Source organism: Oreochromis niloticus, linkage group LG15 (genome assembly GCF_001858045.2).
Source record: "Oreochromis niloticus isolate F11D_XX linkage group LG15, O_niloticus_UMD_NMBU, whole genome shotgun sequence".
Lineage (NCBI taxonomy): Eukaryota > Metazoa > Chordata > Actinopteri > Cichliformes > Cichlidae > Oreochromis > Oreochromis niloticus.
In genome coordinates, this window is record NC_031980.2 from 32,201,401 (window position 1) to 32,221,830 (window position 20,430).

General features: G+C 43.6%; 1 protein-coding gene across 3 annotated transcripts in view; it reads right to left on the reverse strand.

Annotated features, from left to right (window-relative positions):
• Positions 1-20,430, reverse strand: part of LOC102077429 (E3 ubiquitin-protein ligase rnf213-alpha) — an 84,671-nt gene that overhangs the window by 51,642 nt on the left and 12,599 nt on the right. Inside the window, exons 16-21 of one of the 3 annotated variants that reach the window (XM_019345965.2) lie at positions 19,278-19,376; positions 19,077-19,199; positions 17,997-18,059; positions 14,299-14,482; positions 13,814-13,987; positions 11,347-11,499 (exon numbers count right to left, since the gene is read on the reverse strand). In XM_019345965.2, the coding sequence (XP_019201510.1) occupies positions 11,347-11,499; positions 13,814-13,987; positions 14,299-14,482; positions 17,997-18,059; positions 19,077-19,199; positions 19,278-19,376 (796 nt within the window). The remainder of the gene's footprint in view (positions 1-11,346; positions 11,500-13,813; positions 13,988-14,298; positions 14,483-17,996; positions 18,060-19,076; positions 19,200-19,277; positions 19,377-20,430) is intronic. The other 2 variants (XM_013273704.3, XM_025898840.1) reach the window with 2 other exon arrangements.

The window sequence follows — 20,430 nt, forward strand, 5'->3', positions numbered from 1 at the left end:
AACACCCCGGATTGCAGGACAACAGCGTAACTTTAAAAGAAAGAAAGAGACTGGTATGACCAACCAGTGATGAAACAATAAATTTAGTGGTTAAGATAGTCAAATTGTGAGATGTTTTCTACTGATTGAGCAACACAAGTGATTACTGTATGAAGAAAATTCTATTTTGTGGTAATATTTTAAATATGCATCTCTGTTGTCCTGTCATCTTGGTGAGCTATGAGTTGATTATATTATTTTTAAAAAAGGGTAGAGAAGGCTGACACAGGGCCTGGCCCAGCGTTTCTCCCCTCTCCGTCATTTTCCTGTTCGTACCCTCCTGTCTGTTTTTTTGTTTTTGTTTTTGTTTTCTTTTATGCCCCATTACAGGCTGCTTTGCAGGCCCTGAAAGCCAAGGCTGACATGGACTCCTGCTCTCCCCTCTACCACCTTCGAAGTGACCCTGGCAAAACGCTGCAGCAGCTGGACCCACAACAACAAAATGTCAACGGTGCTGCAGGAAAGGGATCTCACACAGCGGAGACGGAGGGCGCTAAACCCAAGGCCCGTTTCACTACACGGGGAAATTCCCAGACAACTTCAGCTAACAGAGCTGTGACGAGACGCCCATCAAGCCCGGATGAAAAGTGAGGCCGAGCAAAAGAATGCTGACCTTGATAACTCTGTATTAACACTGTGCAGGGCAGTGACGGACCAACATGGATGAGCGGGCAGCAGAGAAAAGGTCGTGCCAGAGACAGAAGGAGCAACTGAGGTCAAAAGGCACCTCAGAACAGACAAAACACAGAAAAGGATGCAAGTTTCACCTGTGGCGAGCATGGACACTGGAGAAAGGACTGCCCCAATTGGGGTCAGAACCAGGATGGACAAAACTGTGAGCAGCAGCAGCAGTAGTGGTCACAAAACAGACTGAAAAGGAGGAGGGCAGTACCCCAGGGTACGCTTCAGACCGTGATTTACCCAAGACACCAGAACAGGAAGGTGATGAACACACTACACATACATCTACACACACACTGACTCAGTATGAAGTAATATACACATACAACATAACAAACACATGTACACTCGTGATCGAGTGAGAAATGACACACACCACACACCTAAACCGAAATGATGATTCACTGAGAAGTGATCCACACACAAAATACACACACACATGCTGATGCAATGAAGAATGCTTTGCTCACAAATGCTCATGCTGATATGCAAAATGCTGCAGACACACACACACACACACACAAACACATACATACACACACACACACACACACACATACAGAATCTGTTACAAGATTGATTACACAGAAAGCATTTTATGTTATCCAGAGAGCACTTATGTACATTTAACAAACAAGGTCTATAATTCTCTGCTTATGAAAATGTCGGTGTGTAGAGAGAGTGGACTTTCTTGCCCATGACTGCATGCTTCAGGATGTTTATGGCTGCTCAAAGCCTGGACAGAATTGTTCACTGTGCTTCACACAGCCTGATGAGAGATATGAGGAGCAGTGGTACAGAGTGAAAATGATAAACTAACTGTGTAATGTTTAATTCGGAGTACTGCATTTTCTATGATTGAGATTTAATTCATGGAGGTACAAAAGAAGTTGCATTTCCCCTTGATAGGTCTAGTAACAACAGGTGTGAAGATCTGGACACATTTATGGACGATTGTAACAGAGCTTGACGAGTCACAGAGTAACACTTAAGTCTGAGTTCAGACCAAGAAAGTATCAGAAACTAATTAAAACCAGGAGCCGTGAATGCGACTCTGCACCTGAGGTTCCCAGACAATATTGTCCCATGCGGAGGAATAAACTTTTCCTGTGAGTTTTCTGTTGATTTTCCTTAGCAGTAGGTTGATTTTATCAGTGAGGTTCGGGGGGTTGTTTCCTTCTTCTCTGAGGGAGAGAGATGGTTTTATGCTTGGACATGTCTGGAACTGGCCCTAGTATTTGTTATTTTACTATTTTATGGATTACTTTTGTTTTTGCTTTTGTTACAGTGCACTGAGATAAAAAATGAAATCTAAGAGGTGTGATCCACCGGTGGTGATATTTTGTGAGTTCATGATTTAAGAATCAGCTCTCGTTTATCCAGGCCTTAAAGTGCTATGAAATATTCTTATTGGAAACAGTCGCAAAGTGTGCTTCTCTATGATTATAATGGGCGTTGGAGAAATTAACTTATATATGGGACACTGATCACATGAGATGGTAAGTCCTGAGTCTAAAAGGATTGCAGCGAGTCAATCCAGTACAAAATCATAAAGAATTGTTTTTCTTTTAAAAATCTGATGTGATCTTGCTGTTGATGGAGACTGGAATATTTTGCACGTGAGACTCTATCAGCAATATCTGGTATGGATGCATGTGATTGAATCCATGTGACTGGACTGTGATAGACTGACAATGTAGACTAAGGATGCTTTGCTTTGTTTTGTTTTTTGCAGGAGCAGGAGGACAAGAGAGACCAGAGGGGGAGACTGTAGCTTCACATGAGAGTGTGGAACTACAGGCTTAACGCTTTGGTTGCTAATTTTGAGTTATTGATTTTTACATGCCTCTCCGTGAATCGCTACCTTATCGTGGTGGAGGGGTTTGTGTGTCCCAGGGATCCCGGGGGCTATGTTGTCTGGGGGCTTTTGCCACCTGGTAGGGTCTCCCATGGCAAATTGGTCTTGGGTGAGGGACCAGACAAAGAGCGATTCAGAAGACCCTTATGAAGAGAATATCGAGGGAACAGTTTACCCTGCCCGGGATAGGGTTACCGGGGCCCCGCCCTGGAGCCAGTCCCGGGGAGGGTGCCCGAGGGCGAGCGTCTGGTGGCCGGGGCTTAGTCCATGGGGCCCGGCCGGGCACAGCCCGAAGAGGAGACATGGGCCCATCCTCCCGCAGGCCCACCACCCGCAGAAGGCGCCATAGGGGTCGGGTGCATTGTGTGCTGGGCGGCGGCCAGGAGCGGAGGCCCTGGCGGACTGATCCACGGCTGCCAAGACTGGCAATAGGGACATGGAATGTCACCTCTCTGGTGGGGAAGGAGCCTGAGTTAGTGCGTGAGGTTGAGAGGTACCGGCTAGATATAGTCGGGCTCATCTCTACGCATGGCTTGGGCTCTGGAACCAGTCTCTGGGGGTGGGGGGTGCTGGAAGGTGCCCCATCTGGAGACTCTGTTGTCCAATGCTCACGTGGGTAACAACAGCGAGACCTGGAGGGGCATGATTGGGAGGAACGGCCTCCCTGAGCGGTGTTTTGTTATTGGACTTCTGTGCAAATCACAGTTTGGCCATAACGAACACCTTGTTCGAACATAAGAGTGTCCATAAGTGCACGTGGCACCAGGACGCTCTAGGCCGCAGGTCGATGATCGATTTTGTAATCGTATCACCAGACCTGCGACCATATGTTCTAGACACTCGGGTAAAGAGAGGGGCTGAGCTGTCAACTGATCACCACCTGGTGGTGAGTTGGATCAGGTGGCGGGGGAGGACGCTGGACAGACCCGGTGCACCTAAACGCGTAGTGACGGTGTGCTGGGAACGTCTAGCAGAGGTCCCAGTCCGCGAGATCTTCAACGCACACCTCCGGCAGAGCTTCAACAGCATTCCGAGGGAGACTGGGGACATTGAGTCCGAATGGACCACGTTCAGCGTCTCCATCGCCGAAGCTGCTGCATTGAGCTGTGGCCGCAAGGTGGTTGGTGCCTGCCGTGGTGGTAATCCCCGAACCAAATGGTGGACACCAGAGGTGAAGGGAGCCACCAGGCTGAAGAAGGAGTCCTATCGGGCTTGGTTAGCCTGTGGGACTCCGGAGGCAGCCGACAGGTATCAACAGGCCAAGCGGAATGCGGCTCGGGCAGTGGCTGAAGCAAAAACTCGGGTGTGGGAGGAGTTCGGAGAGGCCATGGAAAAAGACTTTCGGACTGCCTCGAAGAGATTCTGGCAAACCGTCAGGCGTCTCAGGAGGGGAAAGCGGTGCTCTACCTGCACTGTGTATAGTGCTGGCGGAGCGCTGCTGACGTCGACTGAGAAAATTGTCAGGCGGTGGAAGGAATACTTCGAGGACCTCCTTAATCCCACTGACACGTCTTCCGAGGAGGAAGCAGAGTCTGGGAATGAGGGGAATGACCCGCCAATTTCCGGGGGCGAGGTCACTGAGGCAGTTATACAACTCCTTGGTGGCAGAGCCCCTGGTGTTGATGAGGTCCACCCCGAGTTCCTGAAGGCTCTGGACGTTGTAGGGCTGTCCTGGTTGACACGCCTCTACAATGTTGCGTGGAGATCAGGGGCAGTGCCCCTGGATTGGCAGACCGGGGTGTTGGTCCCCATCTTTAAGAAGGGAGACCGGAGGGTGTGTTCCAACTACAGGGGGATCACACTCCTCAGCCTCCCTGGGAAAGTCTATGCCAGGGTGCTGGAAAGGAGAGTTCGTCCGCTAGTCGAACCTCGGATACAGGAGGAACAATGCGGTTTTCGTCCTGGTCGCGGAACACTGGACCAGCTCTTTATCCTCTCAAGGATACTTGAGGGTGCATGGGAGTTTGTCCAACCAGTCTACATGTGTTTTGTGGACTTGGAGAAGGCATTCGACCGTGCCCCTCGAGGTGTCCTGTGGGAGGTGTTGCGGGAGTATGGGGTGTCTGGCCCATTGCTACGGGCCATTCGATCCCTATACAACCGTTGCAAGAGTTTGGTTCGCATTGCCGGCAATAAGTCGGACTCGTTCCCGGTGGGTGATGGGCTCCGCCAGGGCTGCCCTTTGTCACCGGTTCTGTTCTGTCCCACTCCGGGTCGGGGATGAGTTCCTGCCCCAAGTGGAGGAGTTCAAGTATCTCGGGGTCTTGTTTGCGAGTGATGGGAGAAGGGAGCCGGAGATCGACAGACGGATTGGTGCTGCGGCTCCAGTGATGCGGACGCTGCACCGGTCCGTCGTGGTGAAGAGGGAGCTGAGTGTAAAAGCGAAGCTCTCAATTTACCGGTCGATCTACGTCCCTACCCTCACCTATGGCCACGAGCTGTGGGTAGTGACCGAAAGAACGAGATTGTGGATACAAGCGGCAGAAATGAGCTTCCTCCGAAGGGTGGCTGGCCTCTCCCTTAGAGATAGGGTGAGAAGTTCGGCCATCCGGGAGGGGCTCAGAGTAGAGCCGCTGCTCCTCCACATCGAAAGGAGCCAGTTGAGGTGGTTCGGGCATCTGATAAGGATGCCTCCTGGGTGAGGTGTTCCGGGCATGTCCCACCGGGAGGAGGCCCCGGGGCAGACCCAGGACACGCTGGAGAGATTATATCTCTCGGCTGGCCTGGGAATGCCTTGGTGTTCCCCCGGATAAGCTGGAGGAGGTGGCTGGGGAGAGGGAGGTCTGGGCTTCTCTGCTTAGGCTGCTGCCCCCTGCGACCCGGACTCGGATAAAGCGGATGAAGATGGATGGATGGATGGATTTTTACATGAAGAAAACTGTGTTTTATTGGCTGTGTTTTGATTAGGGTATCACATTATATTGTTGAAAATGCCAAATACTACAGTGGAGAAAACTTTTGACATCACTCATCACCAGTGATGGGAATAACAGCATTACAAGTAACGGCATTACTAATGGCGTTACTTTTTTCAGTAATCTAATTACTATTTCTATCGTTACAACGCCGTTACCGTTACTAACAAGAAAATGCGGTGCGGTCGCGTTACTATTTTTTAACAAACAGACGGTTGAAGCTGTGTTCAGCTTACCGCATCTTATATCAGTTGCACGGAAGTAGCTGTCTACATAAGTAATCTAGGCGCTACAGCTTTAAGCAGCTGTGCGTGCTCCCGCGAGTGGCAATCACTTTCTGGTAGACAAATCACTTTTTGGCACAACACCTGGGAAAACAATCGCATGAGTGCTGCTGTTTGACTGAGGAAGAATATAGTAGTCGTGGTAAGCCAATCACACGACCACTTTAAGATGACAAAGCAACAAGGTGATATATACCAGTTTTTAAATTGTGTTGATAGGCCACGTAAAACCAGAGTCATGATAAACAATATATATGGCGAACATGGAGGCAAACAGCTCCATGTTCACCATCCGGTTGATGGCGGCCTCGCAGTCACGGTGGTAGTTCTGACGCACTTGGGACTCCATTTCGGCTGGCGTTTCTTGAGCTTTTTATTAGCAAAAAACGGTACAAAAATAAAGCTTTACGTCGAATTTATCTGTTATATATGTTAAAGTGAATTGTTAAATGTTGTAATTTTTATGCTTACCATCTCTACATTGTTTCAAACAATGTTTCAATTGTTTCAAAGACATTCCTTTCTTTGCCCCCCCCCAGCCTGTCGAGGTTTTGGGGGAGGCTGTAGTGTTTTATCACAGACATATCCCATGTGAAGGTTCTGTTTGTTGTTGGTAAGCTTCCTGCACTTTTATGGCTTCACCTGTGTTGTGCATGGTGAACCAATACAGGAATTGAGCCATATATTGGGTGTGGGGGAGATTACCCTCTTTATGACCAAGGATGTTGTTAAAAAACAGTTGTGATCAGGAAGTCACGCACACAGAGAAACACACACACACACACACAGACATACACACACACACACACACACACACACACACATTCTCGCACACACTCACTCACATACACACACATACACACGCACCTTAAGAATAAATATAATAAATATAATAAATATAATAACCACCTCGCCCTCGGAATGCAGAGGTGTGCGTTGAAGATCTTGCAGACTGGGGCCTCTGCTAGGCGTTCCCAGCAGCGCTCCCCCGCTACCCTTAACCAACTCACCACCAGATGGTGATCAGTTGACAGCTCAGCCCCTCTCTTTACCTGAGTGTCCAGAACATATGGTAGTCTGGTGATATGATTACAAAATTGATCATCAACTTGCGGCCTTGAGCATCCTGGTACCACATGCACTTATAGACACTCTTATGTTTGAACATGGTGTTCGTTATGGCCAAACTGTGGTTTGCACAGAAGTCCAATGACAAAACACCAGATCAGGGAGGCTGTTCCTCCCAGTCACGCCCCTCCAGGTCTCACTGTCATTGCCCACATGAGCACTGAAGTCTCCCAGTAGGACAACAGACTCCCACCATCCAGGACCAATTTGCCATGGGTGACCCTACCAGGTATGCAGAAGCCTCTGGACAACATATTGGCTGGGATCCCTGAGACACAAACCTCTCCACCAATGTTCCCTCTAATTTTTCTTGTGTCTGAGTGAACACACAAACTCCCTGAGCGGTCCCTTAACCACTGTGAGCGACATCAGACGTGTGCACTGTGGTCACGCCAGCATCTAATCCATCCAAGTTACATGGTTTATTAAAATAATCAAATTACAGCATTTACATTTATGTTAGACTACTTTTAATAACTGCTTTAGCCCACTTACAATGAAAATTTAAAAAAATCTTGTTCATGACCTGTGTAGTATGTTAACACTATTGGAAGTAAAAATAACTTGAACTCCAATTTTGAAAACACAACTTTCTTTCTTTCTTTTTTTTCATAAAGCTCTGACTTGTATTATGAGTATGAGTCTGTGGTCTGGGAGAGAGTCCTGTAACTCTCTGTCTGCAAAATACAGTATATAATGACCAATGTTGGGCAACTAATTATATAGTTACTTCTTCAAAAAAGTAACTGAGTTATGCAAACAACAAAGTTTTTTGCAGCTGTTTACCTAAAAATACAGCCAATGCGTTTTTTAAATAAACATTTCAAACTATTTACAGAACAATCAGCTGTTCTGCATCAAATCTGATGCCACACAAATTATTTGTGCCACTCCAAAAAATAATTTCTGTCCACTATGAGATAAAGGAGAACAACAGCCTGATACCTGCAGGCCTGACAACAGGAGATGTATGACTCCTGTAACACCTGTAACATTCAGCAGCCGCCTCATTGTTCTGACACACACAACAAAACTATTGACTACACTACACACTAACTACACAAGATTTGCGCTAAACGTCGCAAATCTCTCACATCTCAGAACACCGCCATCACTCCTAAAACTTCCCCCTTTCCTAAACAACTAAATGCCATGTTGCCATATCATTTTTTGATTGGTCGACATGGTACATTTTTCGACCAATAGGAAAGGGTGGGGTTTTTTTGGTTTTGTTTTTGCTCACATGCGGAGAGTGCATTCAAGCGCTTTCCTTATAAAATGCAGTTTTTACCGTTTCTTCCCACAGTAAATATAAACAACGGTAGTATTCAGGAAGAAAACCAAACATTGCATATATTTTTTTTATCACAACTCTGGTTTTACGTGGACTATCAACACAATTTAAAAACTGGTATAAAGTCCACACTTTTTCCGTCAATTGTTCCGTCTGTCCTGCTCACATCTCCAATGGTTGTACACATTGTCATTAACGTGGCTTCACTCCACATCAGCCACGCCGCTTTGCTAGCTAAAACACCGGTGTCGGCACATAAGGACGCTGTCATAGCCTGTCAACCACGTTGATTAGCTGCATATATACGAATGTGAATCGCATTATTGTCTGGACTATGGGATAAGGTGGCATCATTCTAACCCTACTTACTTACTGACTAACACTGCAATACAGAATTGTTAAAGTATTAATTTTAATTTCAATTCAGGTACATTTTTTTTGTGTGTGTGCAACGTAGATTTTCTGTGTGCAGAGATGGTCCCAGCAGTGCGCAACTGTGCACGCGCGCAGCTTAGAGGGAACATTGCTCTCCACCACTATAAGGTAGCGATCCATCTCATAATTAAAGCTGCAAGGAACGTTATGAGGGCCCTCACACCCCGGCGCGTCGAGGCACGCTCAACACCTAAAACCAGCACGTCCTATCTGATGTCACATTGATGGAATTCATGCATTTAACCACCAGCTAACATTTCATCTCATTCAATCATGATTATAGTTGTCCCACTAGGTGGCACTCTAGCCATTAATGACAAATGGCATAACAAACATTTCCGAGCTCGAGTCTCATCACGCCTGCGACTTTTGGGAGAGACTGGACATTGTATTTTTGAGTGACAGCAGATTACTGCTTTTTGGCGAGTGATTGAAACTCCACGTGCCGCCATGACCACCCCGTTTCCCTGAACGTAAAAAGCTTCACAATTTAACATCACAAAGGTCTTTAGATTCCACACACAGGAGATCGCGTCAATCTGATGAAATCCCTTGGAGGAGTTCGTCAAAGAACGGTGCCTGAAAAGAGGGGAATATATCGCCAAAATTACACATTCATTTTAAAATAGCTGACTTCCTGTTGGATTTGGGATATTGCTCCAAGAGACTTTGTTGTACATCTTGATATCTCCTATAAGCTCACCAGGTTTCAGACTCATACATAAAACACAGAGCAGGGGCTGTTGTTTTGAAATTTTGTAGGGGGCGCTGTGGAGCCATTTTGCGCTATTCAATGAAAATGATCACATAACAACAAAGCCCTCATCACATTGGAGGTGTGCGCCAAATTTCAAGACTTCTTAAACTTTCCAAGCCCCTCAAAAGCCACTTAATTTTTCATGGTGAACCGCGTTGCCACCAGGGTGTGCCGTTCAGTTTAAAGTCACAATTTTTGCACTGAAGCATCATGAAGGACTGATCGTGATATTCACCGCTTTTGAGGTGGCCATGATGAACCTGTGAAAATCAGTACAACAAAATGAAAGACGTGACACTTCCTGTTGCTACTAGGTGGCGCTCTGCGTATTCCTGACAATGGGCACATCAATCTGTTCAGGGCGGGTCTGACATCATGCCTGTAAAGTCTGGCACTGATCAGACTGGATTTCATTGAGTTATACTAATTTGTTTCTTCATGGCGAGACATCAATATTCGCCATGCTGCTAGGGTCACACCCTTTTGCGAAAAGTCACAGTTTTCACTGTAACCCAAGACCAACTCCTTAAGGCTTTCCTGGAGAAATTTGAGGCTGCAGATGTTACCCATCATAATACTGTACCCCAAATTGTAAAACATGACATTTCCTGTTCCCACTAGGTGGCGCTGTCCTTGATGTCAAATATGGCAGTCGAAATATGTTCAGGGGTGGAGCCTTATCATATGTGTGCTCGTTGGTCTAGATCGGACAATGTATGACAGAATGAGAGGCAATAAGATTTTCATGGCGAGTCATCGAAATTCGCCGTGGCGCCACCACCTCACCTTATCGCGAAAACTCAAAAGCTCCGCAATTTAACATGGCCCAGGTGTGTAGTTGACACTGACCAAAGATGAAGCTTATACGACCAATTCCCAAGGAGGAGTTCGAAAAAGTTCGAGGCATGGAAATGGCAAAATTAGAGCCAAAATGTCACCTTCACTTCTAAATTGCGGACTTCCTGTTGGGTTTGCGTCAATGGGCCCACAGACTTTTTTGTTCGTCTTGGCATGATACACATGTGTGCCAGATTTCATACATGTAGCTCAAACGATGTGGTCGTAGGGCTGCATTTTACAAGGCATAGGTGGCGCTCTAGAGCCATTTCCCAGTGCTCATATGTAAAACCATTAAAATACAAAATTTTTCACCAGACCTGGCATGTGTGCAAAATTTCATGAGTTTTTGAGAATGTTTAGGCCCTCAAAAAGGCACTTGTTTTGCCTGAATAATAATAAGAAACGGAGCAGATACAATAGGGCCTTCGCACTGTCAGTGCTCGGGCCCTAATTAGCATCACATATTTGTGTTTTGTCTTTTTTTTTGTACTGTGGAGAAGTTTTGGAAGTCGACTGTCACTCGGATATTAACAGACTAAGATCCTTCACATTAATGGGGCCTCGGTCATAAATCTGCCCTTATGGAATGCACCCTAGCTCTGTCTTTATGCAGGTCAAAGGAGGGTAAGAGGTGGTTGCCATGATAATGGGTGAGGTAAACATAAGAAGTGCCAGAAAGTTGCAGAAGAAACCTGAGCCAACATCAGACCTAAGGCCACCCTAAACTCTTTTGAACAATCACCTTAGTGTCTGGTTTATCATACATAATAAAAAGCATTTACTATATGGGTGTGCTGCTTTTTGTTCGTTTGGATTTCCCCAGGGAACAAAGAGACACGGCAGCAGTTTTTTGACTTGAACCTTCAACTGCTTAATAAAACAGTATGAGCATATTTGTCTTCTCTTTCTCAAAAATGTACCTAACAATACACATAGGGAGAACAGGCAAACTGCACACAGAAAAGTCACTAACGAACAGGACGTTCAAAGTCTTTCTTGCTTTGAGATGAGTGATCAGTGACAATATTTGTACTACCATCCTGTCTAACCTAATACCAAAATAAATATATAAATAAAATATATGTACTATATATGTATATCTTAGCATTACTTACCTTTCACGTGTTCTGGAACCTCCTGGCAGATTTGCAGAAGAGTTTTGACCAGTTGTTTCTCATAATGCACAGCTTCTGTTTCAACTTCTCTTTGTCTCAGTAGTATTTTCATGTTACTCTCATCTTTACAACGACCATCATCGCACAGGCCATCTGGAGGAATATAAAAAAAATGCCACAAATGTCTAAGTATAAAAAATTATGAAGTCTGAATTAAAAATAAACATTTCAAGTATATATAATTCTATATATTCATATACTTCTTTGCCAAATCAAATTTGTTGATCATAAAGAATAAGACTGACATGCAATGGGTAAAATAAGTATTGGTAATGTCACCAATTTTCCGAGTAAATATATTTATATTTATATTTATTAAGGGTGCTATTGACACGGATTTTCACCAGCTGTCGGTAACAACTCATCCAATCTACACATGCAAAGAAATCAAACCAGAGATTTCCATAAATTAGCTTATGTGTAATAATGAGAAATGACACAGGAAAAAAGTAATGAACTCATAAAGAAAGGGAAATGCAAAAAGGCATGGAAAGTCATGACACCAACTAATAATTTATCAGTAATTAGAGAACAATCCTGTCACATAGGGCAAATTAATATTAACTGATCTCCAAAAGTTGAATCTGTTCATCTGGACGTAGCGTTTTGTGGGAGAAACGTTTCGTCACTCATCCAAGTGACTTCTTCAGTCTCAGCTGACTGCAGGTTTCCCCAATCTTATAAACAGTACATTTGCATAATGACTGAAACCAGCCCACGGAACAATGGGCTGTGAGGTCAGTTCCTTAATCATAATTATGCAAATTCCCATGACCATTGATCAACAATCACTGACCAAAACCCACTGATCAAAGAACACTGATCAATGGCCATGAGTACCATTCACAGAGAGTTGGGGAATGGCTGCAATCACAGCGTTGTAAGATGGCTAAAGATGTACCCTTAGGCCCCCTCCTCGATTCAGAGATGGTCTTTCCCTTTTCACGTAAATGGCCTCCTTGACTCCGCGCTCAAACCAGCGTTCTTCCCTGTCCAGGATGTCTACATCCTCATCGTTGAAAGAGTGTCCACTGGCCTGTAGGTGTAAATAAACTGCAGAGTCCTGGCCTGATGAGGTTGCTCTTCTGTGTTGTGCCATCCGCTTCGCTAGAGGTTGTTTGGTTTCCCCGATGTATAAATCCTGGCAATCCTCCTGGCACTTAACAGCGTACACTATGTTACTCTGTTTGTGTCGGGGGACCCGATCCTTGGGGTGGACCAGTTTTTGGCGCAGCGTATTTTGGGGTTTAAAAGCCACAGAGACCCGGTGTTTAGAAAAAATGCGTCTCAACTGTTCCGATACTCCTGACACATATGGGATCACTACAGGTTTTCGCCTGGGCAGCGGTTGTCCTTCTCTCCTGGATCGGCTGGAGCTTTCTTTAGGTGCCTTCCCAGCTTTGACAAAAGTCCAGCTGGGATAACCACATTTACTCAGGGCCTTCTTGATGTGCTGTTCTGACCTGCAGTCAGCTGAGACTGAAGAAGTCACTTGGATGAGTGACGAAACGTTTCTCCCACAAAACGCTACGTCCAGATGAACAGATTCAACTTTTGGAGATTTACTTTCCTGGATGATTGACAATGCATCAAGAAATATTAAGTGATGGTCTACAAAAAGGTGTCTCAATTGCTATTCTGGAGAATAGCAATGGTTTTTGACATTTTCGTTTTGACATGGTTTATATGAGACTTCCAAAAAACGTATCATCAATTATCACTCCAAGAAATTTATTTTCATACACTCTTTCAATTTCAAATCCATTAGCCCTGATTTTAGCCACATTTTTCATTTGTCTGGTGCCAAAAATAATAAATTTTGTTTTGTTTATATTTAATGATAACTTATTTATGTTACATCAATTTTTCAGTATATTTAACTCTTTTTCCACAGTAGTCAGAAGCTGTTCTAGGTTTTTACCTGAGCAATACAGAAAGATATCATCAACAAACAAAACACATTTTAACCGTGTTGCAACAGGGCTGCAACAGATTTAGTGAGGCCAGAGTGGAGTGTGGGAGAGAAGTGTCAGAGTGCATCTAGAAAGCTGCATGCGTGGGTGCTGAACCAAAAGTCGAGAAAGAAACTGTCAGTAGAGTGTCACTACAATAAAAGAGAAAATAAGCACGGACAGTGTGTTTACTTGTGGTCTTTTTTCACTGTCTTGTTGGCTTTTAATCAAGTCATTGCATTCTGTTTTTACATTTCACACAACAAGCCAACTTGCTTGGAATTGAATTTGTACTTTGGGATTTTTTGGGGAAGTTGAAATTATAAATGAAAAAGTAGAAAAAATGGTGCACATACAAAATGTATAGTTTAAAAAAAAATTCTTTAATAGAGAGGACAAGGGAAAGCAAAGAAACACGTGAGAAACGGAAGGAGAAAACAGATAGTTGTATTCACCTATCTTTAGGAAATCAAGAAATTCTTGTTTTCTCTGGAAAATTTGAAGTAAGCCTTTAATTTGTATCTCTCCACTGAGGAACTTCTTTGAAACAGATTTAAAGGCTGACCTTCCCAAATCTATCTTGGAAAGTGCTTCATCTGACAGTTTGTCAGTCAATCCTTCTCCTGCACCTGAAAAGATTAAAAAAAACCATAAAGCATCTTACAGATTTTTATTTTAAATTAAAAAAAAAACAACAACAACTACAAAAACCTGTTAATCTCCGTTTGATTCAATTTTTAAACAGGCACCCTCCAGTTAAGTTGCAAACAGTCCTCACATTCTGAATTTGTCTCAAAAGTGCATTCATGTTTCCACTGAATATGTTCCTTCAAAATGAGTAATATACAAAATTGAAAGTCTCCCAGTCATACCCTAGACATTACTTAAGAGTATTCAAGGTGTATTTCATGTTATGTTCTTTTTTTATTTCACAGTTTACCTGCAATTTTGAGGATGGTTTTGGCCATGGGCCAGTTCATGAGGTAGTCAAATACCAAGTCTTCGTCTTGTATGTCATGTCCGTTTTCATCTTTGGGCCATGACTCCATCACAACAACTGACATTAGTTTTAAAAATTTTGTGATATCATATCTTCTCAAGAGTTTTGACATAGCTGATCTATCCTGAGCAGAAAGAAAAGGAAAAATAAAAATAAGGCAAGCAGAAACATCTCAAAGATTAATTTATTAACTCTTGCAAAGCGTGCCTGTAATGATATTTTTTACTGTACAAAAATAAGTAATTGCAATTCAAACTAAGTGTGTTTTGCATTTGTCATAAATACTAATTAATTAAAAATGCAATATGAGTTTAAAAGCAACAGTTGGAACAAATGTGGAAAAAGGGCAAAGTATTGCTGTTGGTTATAATTTCCATTTGTAAGAAAACAAGTACTCTTGACAGCTTTCATGTTGATAAAAAGAGAGAGAGAAAGGAAAATAGTTGTAGATGTAGACAACTTTCAGGAGACCCACAGACCCACGTCAGTTATGTTGGTAGTTCTCTTCCTCTTCACCGCCATGCGCAAGACCAAAGAGTCTTCAAAGGAGACGATTGTAGAACTGCACAAGGCTGGAATGAGCTACCATCAGCAAAAGCTTGGCAAGAAGGTAACAACTGTTACTGTCATTATTTGAAAAGAGAAGAAATATAGAATGACCATCAGTTTCCCTCAGTCTGGAGCTCCATGCTCAAAAGAGCTTGTCTCATGTGGTCAGGATCATCATGATAAAGGTGGTAGATCAGCTCCAAATTTAGCTATTTTAAAGATGTGAAGGCAGTTGGGACCAGAGTGATCAAAAACACAATTGGTCACATACTACATCGTAATGGATGGAAATTTTGCAGAACTTTCAACTCAACCTTCAATATTTGGATGAAGAGAAATGCTGAGTATGACCCAAAGAACATTATCCCCACTGTCCAGGATGGAGGTGGAAACATTTTTTGCTGAATATAAAGGACGACTTAACCACATTGAGGGGCCAATGGACAGAGCCATGTACTGTAAAACCTTAGATGAGAACCTCCTTTCCTTAACCAAAACCATGGAAGATGGGTTGTGGCTGGGTCTTCCAGTGTGATAGTTACCCAAAAAATTCCACCAGGGCAACAAAGGAGTGGCTTAAGAAGAGCCATATTAAGTTAAGGAAGAGTTAGAGTTAGAGTTTCTTTTAAGTGGAGTTGGCCGATACCCTTCCTCGGATAAGTGGAATCTTCATAACCAACCTCAAGAAATATCTTATCAACGTGCACCCCACCAAGGGTTTCTTCATCAAGTCATGGTTTGCTTTAAAATCAAATATTTATTTCACTTAATGTCATGAAATTAAATTCAACTGAAACCAAATCAACAGTTATGACCCTGATCAAGCACAAGTTTAATCACAAGCAGTTGATAAGTGTTTTCCATCTGGAGAGCAATGGTGAGTCTGCGAGCAGGGGTAGGTATACAGGAGACTGACAGCTGGATGAAGCAGCAGCAGTGATATGGGTGCTGCACTGGTCTGGTTTGGAGAAGAGCGAGCTTAGCGTGAAAGCAAAACTGTCAAAAATCAGGTTCCTCTGAGGTTGACTGTGCTCTCCCTTAGCGAAAGGTGTAGGATTTTGGCCATTTGAGAGGGGCTAAGAGTAGAGTCGCTGCTCCTCGACACTGACATGAGCCAATTAAGGTGTTTTGGGCATCTGCCTCCTGGATGCCTTCAGGGTGAGGTCTTCTAGACATGAGGTGCATGAAGCCTCAGAATCTCATCTCTGCTTTTTGCAGATAATGTGGTTCTGTTGGTTTCTTCAGGTGGTGGCCTCCAGCTCACACCAGAGTGGTTCAACATTCAATATTCAAAGTGTTTATTGTCATGTATCACAAGAGAAAGGGCATTTCTCTGTACAATCTTCTTTCTTTGCTATCCACTGACAGATGCCGATTAATATATACAGGGGAGTGTGAAGCAGCAGGAATGAGAATTAACATCACCAAGTCTGAGGCTTCAGTCAGAAAAGGGTGGTGCCCACACCAGGTCAGGGACGAGATGCAACCTCAGGTTGAGTGAGCTGAGTGTAAAAGCTCTTGTTTACCAGTCGATCTACGTCCCTACCCGCACTACAATCACAAGCATTGGGTAATGACTGAAAGAACAAGATTGTGGATACAAGCAGTGGAAATGGGCTTTCTTCAAAGGGTGGCTAACCTCTCCCTTAGAGACAGGGTGAGGAGTTTTGCCATCTGAGAAGGGCTCAGAGTAGAGTTGCTACTCCTCCACATCGAAAGGTGCCAGTTGAGGTAAGAGCCAGACAAGATGGAGGAGTTGGCCAGGAAGCGGGATGCTGGGCTGCTGGGCTGCTGCCCCCACAACCCGGCCCCGGATAAGCAGAAGAAAATAGATGGATCGACGGAATAAGAAAAAAAGAAACATGGATAATGTCCCCTGCAAGGCAATTGTCCTCTGCACCCCAAGAGTGTGAAAATATTGTTGCTTACACAGGACTTACAGTCAGGGGCGATTCTAGGATCAGAGCTTTGGGGGTGCTGAGCACCCAGAGAGCTGCCCAGCCAGGCAAGATAAACTTTACACGTCACGATGAGACTTCTTCCCTGTCTCTGTGAATCCATGCATCCTTAAATGTCTCCAGTTGTCCCGAGTTCCCTCTGACTGTCTCCTTGGTGCATTTAAACCCCTGTTCCTCCCTGTCCTCATCGTCTGTTGTCTTCATCTCCGCTATCAGTCATCATAATTTTACCATCTTTGTGCAAGTCTGCAAATTTCTTTATTAAATCATAAGATTCTTAAATTCATGAAGTCTCTCTCTGCCTGGGTCCTCGTCACAAAAAAATGACATCACTGTTTTGTACATTTTAACACAACCCCCGCATTTGTGAAAGAAAAGCAAAACACTATTTTGAGAAGTCTGTAACAAAACCATCAAATCTGATAAAGGTTATTTAAATGATGCTCATAGTGAGTAAGAAGTAAACTGAGTGCATGTTTTGGACAGAGATTCACTTTTAATGTGTATGTATAATATAATACAGATACATAAAAAACACTCCCAAAACAGAATAAATTATTACAAAATATTAATAAAAAACTATAAAAATGGAGGCAACTTTGCCTGTGGTAGAATGTATATAATGTATGAAAAAATCTTTACTGCAGATACTAATTTAACTAATTTAATAATACTAATTTTGTGCTGTAAGATTTATGAGTTTCATGCTTTCATAGTGGTACTTGGGAGAGCTTGACATTTTTCTCAGGTGGTACACACTGTAAAAAGTTTGAGAAACACTGATAAGTGTTTCTCTGCCGCATAGGTCTGTATGCGGCAGTCATACAGACAACTGGACGGTCCAAAAGTTGGCCTACCTATTACTGGCTGAGGTTTTAGTAAAGTTGTGGCTGAACCACATAAAAATATATCATTAATTTTAATCTCCCCAATCAATGATAATGTTATGTTGGAATGTTGTTAAAGAGGGTCAAAAATGTTTCAACACAGTTTGTTTTGCAGATTCTGTATAGCAGCTTTAATATAGGGAGAACGCAACTTCCTGATTGTGTGAGTAAAATCAGGTTTTTTCTCTTCGTCAGTTTAATAGTTTCTGTTTTGCCTGTCACTGTTCCCTGTCTGTTTTCTTACCTGGTTCTTCCTGACCTTGTACTTTCTCCTCACGTTCCCCTCTTTCCTCTCTCCCTCTTTGGACTGACAATCATACACAAATAGATTGTATTCAATTAGATGAAAAAATTACATTAATATGAAAAAAAAATTTATTAAGATCACTAACGAAAAGTCCTCTCTCAGTGTACTTTCAACCAAAAGGCAAATAACCAAACCACATGAACATCTAATAAAAGATATAAAATATTGAAACACTGATCCAACATTATCCTTTATTGATGGATCATTTGTTCTTACACTTTTACCTGAATGTGGCTCCTGTTTTTGAAAAAACTTCCTTATATCCATTATGAATATTACAAAATATTCTCTCTCTCTCTCTCTACACACACACACACACACACACACAACAGGAGTTATAAGGTTAATGGGCATTCAGTCAGTTAGCTAGTTAGTATCCATTTCAAACAGGACAGTGGTAACAACAGCAGGCTACGGACAATTTTAAGTTTTAGATTTTAAATAGGCTGTATACATTTCAGTGGGAGCAACAGGACGGTCAAATGTCGCTGAATTTACTACAGAGTAGGACGGATTGTTGGGTAGCAAACATCATTGGAAAACAAGTGTTCAACACTGCAGGTTACCTGGGTGTAATGTTTTTCAGCTAAAAAGAAACATGACTCCTATCTAACTACATAAAGAGTAACTGAAGGTTAAATGCTGCTAATATGTCCTGTTTTAATCCAGGCACTCCACCTCCGCTCCGCTGCGTCTCAGCCACCATCGCTCTGGCAGCAACAACCCTAGAGCCAGAGTGGGGGCGAGCTGGAACAAACCATTTTGGGAGGGGGGAGGGGTTATCTATACTTTTGTTGTTAAAATGTTCCGTCTCAACCAAGTACTGTATGCTTTTTATATTTTTAGTAGTGTGTCACACAAACAGCAAATATTGTCAAAAAAAAGTAAGAAATCTTTGGGGGTGCTTTGATTCATTTTGGGGTTGCTGAAGCACCCCCAAAAATGGGCTAAAATCGCCCCTGCTTACAGTTATATTACATGACATTACTAACCATTTGTCATTGATTGAAATTATACCTGGCAAATATGTGCAGCAGCCTCCATTGCACAGTTCTCCATTATGCTGCACAACAATGGACTTTCCTTGCTCATTTCGCCCATCTTGTTACAGTATATTCCAATTTGATCCACAGTATGTTCCTAGCACACAAGCACAGAGCCTCACTATATTTTACAGCTTCACATTACCATGAAAATATAAACATAATCCAGTCTTACCTCTTTCAGTTTGTCTTGAAAATCATCCATGAATGTGGTTCTCCATAATGAAGTGTGTTCCTCATAATTAAAAGATATTGAGAGTAATTTGCTCCATGCCTAAAAGAAAAATGAGGATTTTAATAAACAAGTGTCGTGTCTGACCTGCAGGTCACGCAAGTTTTAAAATATCTGAAATTAAAATTGAAGTGATCAAGATGTTAAAATGTCTCCAATTTCCCCAAATTTGCTGCAGGTAATACATTTATTAATGGCATTTTAAGACTAGCCTAAAAAGAAAGATGACCAATATAAGATTACCTTGAAAATTCATCATTTGAGGTCATGGCATTTCATATTACTTGCTTACCATTTCTCTCACCACCAGTGGCCACCGACTTATATTTATTTTTAACATTCAATCTGGGTGGAGTGCCCACTCCAGGTCGGGGATGAGTTCCTGCCCCAAGTGGAGGAGTTCAAGTATCTCGGGGCCTTGTTCGCGAGTGGTGGGAGGAGGGAGCCGGAGATCGACAGACGGACTGGTTCTGCGGCTGCAGTGATGCGGACACTGCACCGGTCCGTTGTGGTGAAGCTGAGTGTAAAAGCGAAGCTCTCAATTTACCGGTCAATCTACATCCCTACCCTCACCTATGGCCACGAGCTGTGGGTAGTGACCGAAAGAACGAGATCGCGGATACAAATGGCGGAAAGGAGCTTCCTCCGAAGGGTGGCTGGTCTCTCCCTTAGAGATAGGGTGAGAAGTTCAGTCATCCAGGAGGATGTAGAGCCGCTACGCTCAGAGTAGAGCCGCTGCTCCTCCACATCGAAAGGAGGAGGTGAAGTGGTTCAGGCATCTGACAAGGATGCTTCCTGGGTGAGGCGTTCCGGGCATGTCCCACCGGGAGGAGGCCCCGGGGCAGACCCAGGACACGCTGGAGAGATTATATCTGGCCTGGGAACACCTTGGTGTTCCCAGGCCAGATAGGGAAGTCTGGGCTTCTCTGCTTAGGCTGCTGCCCCCGCAACCCGGCTAGAATAAAGCGGAAGAAGATGGATGGATGGATGGACATTCAATCTAATTACATTTTTTATTTATATAGTATTGTGGCAGGGCGTGGTCTTCGGTGCAGTGCAGGGAAGGTGGACGCACCTGCACGGCATCCGCAATCAC